This window comes from Musa acuminata, chromosome BXJ2-3, assembly GCF_036884655.1.
Source record: "Musa acuminata AAA Group cultivar baxijiao chromosome BXJ2-3, Cavendish_Baxijiao_AAA, whole genome shotgun sequence".
NCBI classification, from domain to species: Eukaryota; Viridiplantae; Streptophyta; class Magnoliopsida; order Zingiberales; family Musaceae; genus Musa; species Musa acuminata.
In genome coordinates, this window is record NC_088340.1 from 34,833,312 (window position 1) to 34,839,952 (window position 6,641).

The following is a 6,641-nucleotide window of genomic DNA, read 5'->3' on the forward strand; positions in this document are numbered from 1 at the left end:
CCACATCTGACAGGGAAACCAACCCGACAAAGTGGTCGCCGGGGCCCACATGAAGCTCGCGGGAAAGCCCGCGTAACAGGAGTCAGTTCAAGGGAGGAGGTTTTGACTGGGACGCAAAACAACATTTTCCTGGAAGAACACAGACTATCGGAATAAAGAACGACGAGGAAGAAGACGAAACTAACGATGGTGTTGTTGACTAGAAGACTTGACCACTAAGTTGTGTTTAAGATGTGTCTGAAATAGAAGCGCATGATCAAGTTCTTCCTTGTTTTTGTTGTTGATCTTAATGTGCAGATATAAACCCTATTTCCAGATGTAAGACTATGTATATTATCAAATGCTTAGCTTGCATTGGATCAAGAAGGTTTGATCATATCATACACTACAGATGACAACAGTCTGAACGTGTCCTCTTCACTTCTAAAGGGAGAGGATAACAGGAAATGCAAGGGGGTTAAGCCTGCAAACCTGTTGCTACTGCAAAACCCAAAGGTTTGATGGCCTTAAGCACATCAGTGTATCCATGGCTACAACCACCAACTATTCAAGCAAAATTAAGTTCCTAAAAAGTTCATGATGTTACACGGTGTAGCAAAACGTAATTAATCAAAGCGCAACTCCTCTGGCATGTCGCAAAGAGCTCGTATCGTGTGACTGGCCACAGCCATTAGCTGCAGATACTCGTCCGCCCCATCGATTAAGCACTGCAAAGGTGTTAATTGTAATTAAATAATTATGAGTAATCAAGCATTTTAATCCTTCCATTTTATATCTATCCTATTATTATAGATCACTATGAGGGCCTATTTGAAGCTGGAGACGACAGAACTGCACGAAAGAACATTTATAACATGTAGAAAACTACTCGGATGATTACAAGAAAGAAACATATGATTAACTCTTGAGTCGGGCTGTGACTTTATGATCTATGGGGATGCCTGGAGGTTTTCCATAATTAGCTAGGTTATGACGTGGGTTTATATATGTGCAAAAACAACTGGTACACGACTAAGATTTATATAAACAAGACACTCAAAAGTTCCGTGTATCTACACATACTGTGTGAACAAGTATAGCCATTAAGCACAAGCACTCACATTGTATGCCTATATTCATTGAGGTCAAGTCATCATATAAGACCAATAGAACAGATGATTAGACAGAAGCATTAACGCTAACCTTGTCTGCTTCACCCAACTTCTTGCAGATTCTTGCCTTCTGTTCATCTGATATGTCATCGTTATTAACTATCACCTCTAGGAACTGGTAAACCATCTTGAATCAGTACCATATACAATAAGAATTATGATTGTACAGTGAAAGTAAGTTGTAGGCGAGATATAACCTGATATAACAGTTGAGAGACTGGATATCCCTCAGCAATTACATTATTAACCTCCTTGTTTGCAACATCAAAATCGCCAGATTTGCAAGCTGTGAATACTGCCTGAACTACTTCTTGAGGGATCACCTAAACAATCATGGTAGAAACAGTGGTCATAACAGAAGCACAAAAGATAAGCTACTAGTCAAACAAAAAAAATATTCTGCTTTAGGCATCCATCACATATTGTTGCTTTAAGACTCATGTAATAGTTGCATGGACAAGAACCAGTGTTCATATGAATAAAACAGTAATGTATAACGGTGCCCATAACCAATAAGAGTTGGAAAAAATCAAGAGTGAGCTCGCCAATAGACCATTACAATCATCCACTAAACAATAATATATACAGCAACAAATCATCAAAGTCCTTTAACATAACCTACAAGCCTTATCCAGATACACCATCTGTCTCGAAGAACTTCATCCATCAAGGTTAGTATTTGAAAATACTTTAATAAACTATCCAACCAAACATTTGACCTAGAAGTGAGAGTCATGAAGTTTATGAACTAAAGGAAGACCTAGGACAACATTTAGTTCAAGAGAATGTTTGTTGGTCAAAACTCAAAAGTCAACCGTTGTCACTCTACCATTGAAGTTTTAGAGAATGACCTGGAATTTGGTTGTGATCATTTTTAACCAAGCTTAACCAACCAACATATTCATGGCACATTCACCTTGTTTGTACAACTAGATATTCATCATCAACTATTGAACCATAAAGGTTTAAGGATCGGGTTACTCGGTTTCAATCACATGAAATGAAATTGAATTCTATAAGTGAAAAGTGTTTGGTGTGCAAACCATTCTATATTTATTTGCCTTTTTAACATTTTCTCCGTTTGAAGGTTATCTGAAAGATGTAACAGTTACCATATACTTTATGTGTGGCTATGAAAAATAATTTGAAAATGATCCCTAAAGAGAGAAACTAATCCCAATCAAAGATTTGCTGATAGGAAGATTGTCTCACAAAATATAAATGAAAATAAAGATTCTCAAAATTGAAAAATCGGATGTGTCTGACCGGATTAATAATTGATTTGAGATCATTATTTATTTATTTGATCATTTGTTTAGCTTTTCTTCTACTTGTAATTGATAGACTATTAAAGGGGAAAAATTGGAAGCGATGGGAAGGTAGATCAGTGGAATGTATAAACAAAGAAGTCAGGCTCTCCCTGCTGGTGTAAGATCATTGACCATGGGAGGTGTGTCTAGTATGAGACTACGAATACCTAGGTCGATGACTGGGAATTGGAAAACATCTAAAAATCATGGATTATTTCTTCTCTTATTTCCTTCTGCATAATTTCTCTGTTTTCCACTCGTGCTTTTCTTTCTTTTTTAATAACCCATAGTTGCTTCCAATATAGAACAAAATGAATTGCCAATTTATGTCAATCCTGGTAAAATTACTTGGTTATAACTAGGATCACAAAAGTTTTTTTTTCTTTGACACACTGACTGAAAAACAGAGAGCTGCCAGATGCAATTTTCTAGAAGATACATGAAATAAAATGTTAAAAACAAGTGGGAGTAAAAGTACCCCAGAAACACTAATGAGGTCCTTGGATGTAATGGATGATCCAAACAAGCGAGCTGCACTCTGAAAAGAATTGAACAGAAAAATGGTTTTGAGACATCATAAAGTGTTGGTCTGTCGCTAAATTTCTGCATGACCAACTCCTCCAATCTTTCCTTCTCCTCAAAAGAGAAAAGTTACAACAAGAGTAGTAGATTAGGAGAACTTTAATGCCAAGATAAGCTTTATCAGTATGATCAAAGCAAGCAGAAAGTAAAGAAAAAAAAAACCTGCAGGTATGTAATAGCACGGCGAAGATCTCCCTGAGAGATTGAGCTCAAAGTAGAAAGAGCCTAGTTGGTTTTTATAAACAAAAGTTAGTATTCAATCACAATTTGTGCATTGTGCAAATATCCTTACTTCCAAGGGAACTACTAGGTAACTGAAAAACACAATTCAATGGTCTGCATACCTCAGAATCCAGAGTCAGGCCTTCTTCACTACAAATGTGCAAGATGCGACTACTCATTATACCCTCAGAAAGAGGTTTAAACCTGAACTTCGCACACCTGGAAGCAAGTGGTTCTATGATCCTATACTCAGAAAAAGGATAAAACCGAAGGAAATTAGATTATCAACTATTTAAATGAAGAGGAAACAATTGTTATTTTACTGCAAAAATGAAATAAAATGAAGGGAAAATACCTGCTGATATAATTACATATAAAGAAGAACCTAGTTACTTTGGAGTAAGTCTCCATGGTACGTCTTAATGCATTCTGTTAGGATAACTTACATCAATTCAAGAACTCAAATGCGAGGTTTTATTGATATCAGAGGAAACCCAAGATAAAGAAAACTAATAAAATCATGGACCTGAGCATCTTCTGTCATTGAATCAGCTTCATCTAGAATGATGATCTTGTAAGGTGGACATGGATATCTGTTAGAACACAGTAAAGGATGAAGAAAATGGAAAAAGGGAGAATTTACAAAGTAAACAGACATTGTCCTTTTTTATCTTAATAAGCAGAAAGAATACAAACCCTTGACGAGATCCTGAACCCACAGCAACAGCTGCAAAATCTTTGATCTTTGTTCGCACAACATTAATCCCTCGATCATCACTAGCATTAAGTTCTAAAACTCTTGATCTATAGAGTTCTGGCCTGTTGACAAGGTGAAGGCAAAATAAATGACACTTTAAATAATTCATGTGATTGGAAGTTTATCAGATAGTGGTACTAAGGAATAAATAGACCTTAGAGCTTCAGATATAAATATTATTAAAACTAGAGAATAAACATTATATAGCCACATCTATTGGTCCAAAATCTTGCAACGTTTCAAATGATGGATCATGTAAAACAGTTGTGGATTAGATTCCCTAACTGATCTTTCTCTAGTTTAATGAAGAGAATAAGATTTTAGATAACATGTTAAGTATATGCATATTAGAACAAGCCTTTAGATAAGATGTTAAATATACACATATATCCACATTTTTATAATAAAAAATTATTAAAATGCTTTCAACAAATTACAGGTCACAGAAATTATTAAAATTTCTGGTTTTGACATGCTATCTTTTGACTCTTTTTTGATGCCTCTCCCTTCCTCCCTCCACCATGTTTCATGCCGCCTGTTGGTCACCACCACCAACCATAGCTAGCTGTTTGTACAGGTTTCGCATCAAAATTTTAAACCATAGCCATCATATGCAATTAGCATTCATTATAAGCATTACGCTCCTGACTAAATCCAAATTGCAACTTGACACAAAGAAAAAGAAGCTAGAATCTCAGTTCCACTTTGGTCACCCTGAGTAATTGATTAATCTCTTTACTAAATTCCTATGGAACTTTAGTATCTAAGACTAATACCTTGTCAATCATATCTTGGTGACTAGAATAACTCCCAGATGTGGATGAGAATAATTAAATATAGGGGGCAAGCCTTGGCATCATGGTGAGGTTGCTCCTTTTTGGGGGTAAGGCTGTGTAAATCAACCCTACCTAGACCACATTAAGAGCTCATGTGCTAATTCATTCTTTTTCAATCAGTCATAAATGTATCTCATACAGAAAATTGTAGTTGCCACTTTTTAGTTAAGTATAAATGTATCTCATTAGTAACAATAGAACTATGTTAGGACAGCATCTCCAACATGACAAGCAACAAGCAATAGCTAAATGGTTGTCCTATAATTAATTTATCTAATACAGAAGCATATAGCTTTAATAGGGCACCATCTCCTACGCAACAAGCAACAAGCATCGGATAAAAGGATAAATCAAGAAGTAATATTTCAAAATCGTTTTATAAACCTAGTGTCAATATAAAATATGAAGTCTAAACATTTTCTCCTCAGCACAGACTTACATGATGAGCATTACAGCGATATTAGACCAGCGAAATCAAGCAAGAAGCCACATCCATTCAGACACAAGTTGTTTGAAGTAAAGCAAGAAGAAAAGTTAATTAAACTCGGAGGCGATTAGTAACTACCCAAAGAGTTGGTGAGCAATGGCAAGGGCGGTCGTAGTCTTCCCTGTTCCGGGCGGCCCGTAAAAAAGCATGTGAGGGCACTGTAGAAACATCTCCAAATAAAAAAGAAAAGCCAAAAAACCTCTTTTTTTTTCCGATGAGAGACAAAAACAAAGAATAAATGGGAAGGAGAGGGAACTCTCACGTTGGCGGTCTCAAGGGTGTTGGTGAGGACTCGGATGACCTCGTCCTGGTGCGCCACATCCTTCACCTGCCTTGGTCGGCTGCGCCGTCGTCGTCGTAATGTTCCCAGAAGAGCCGACGAGGGATCAAAAACGGGACAGAGTTACCACCAAACCGAAAGAAATACCAGAATAGAAAGAGAGAGGAGCGACGAGAAAAGGAGAGGGAAATCGTACTATTTCTCCACCCACGGCTGGGAGCTCTGAACTACGGGCGCCATTGCCCTCTCGGCGGGGGCAATCGACGCAGCGCGGCGGAGGACGGGGAGCGGCCCGGGGGGGAGGGGTGGGGAGACGAGGTGATGGAATTTGAGGGCTTCAAGCAACAACAGGGCGCGACGAGCTTACCACATCACGGACCTAATTGGCTGGACCGGCCCATATGGATTCAATTTACGGCCCAACCAAACCGGACCGGTTCAAAACATTCCACCACACCAAATCATCTCTACGGTGATTCACTCAGCCTATAAAGCATTTTTCATATCGTACATTAGATTTAGGTGGAGAAATTTATGATTCGGGTGGATTCGGATGCATTCTAAAAGTGGCAATTAGAAAGAGGATTTTGTTATTTTTGTCATATTCTCGAGATATTACTTCTATCCAAAATCGATATGATAAAAGAATAAATTAATTAAGATGAGAAAAGCATGGAAGGAGAGAGTAGAAGACAAAAAAACATGACAATAGATTATATGATATTAAGTAGTGAGAAATCATGTTATATATTACATTATGAAATGTATCGTTTAAAGACCTATACCTAATTATCTCGTTGCCTATGATTCAAAGAAAAATTGAAATTTTCTAAAGCACCCAAAAAACACATTGAAGAATACACTAATGAAAAAAAAAATTATTTTTAAATTATTTATTTCATTATCCTACAATCATATAATAATATCGGATTAGTATCCATATTCAAATGCAGCTGTATCACTAAGTTCCTGTTTGATGTCCGCATCAAAATAAATATCACCAATTATTAATTGAT

General features: G+C 37.0%; 1 protein-coding gene across 1 annotated transcript; it reads right to left on the reverse strand.

The window, feature by feature from the left end:
* Positions 1 to 331: 331 nt before the first annotated feature.
* LOC135607881 (replication factor C subunit 2) lies at positions 332 to 6,002 on the reverse strand. Its single transcript, XM_065100060.1, has 12 exons — positions 5,822 to 6,002; positions 5,608 to 5,686; positions 5,424 to 5,503; positions 3,962 to 4,084; positions 3,792 to 3,858; positions 3,621 to 3,694; positions 3,388 to 3,508; positions 3,206 to 3,268; positions 2,940 to 2,999; positions 1,349 to 1,474; positions 1,183 to 1,266; positions 332 to 707 (listed from the first exon to the last, which is right to left on the reverse strand). The coding sequence occupies exons 1-12, from the start codon at positions 5,863 to 5,865 to the stop codon at positions 606 to 608; spliced, it is 1,023 nt and encodes a 340-aa protein (XP_064956132.1). The 5' UTR covers positions 5,866 to 6,002; the 3' UTR covers positions 332 to 605.
* Between the last annotated feature and the right edge of the window lie 639 nt (positions 6,003 to 6,641).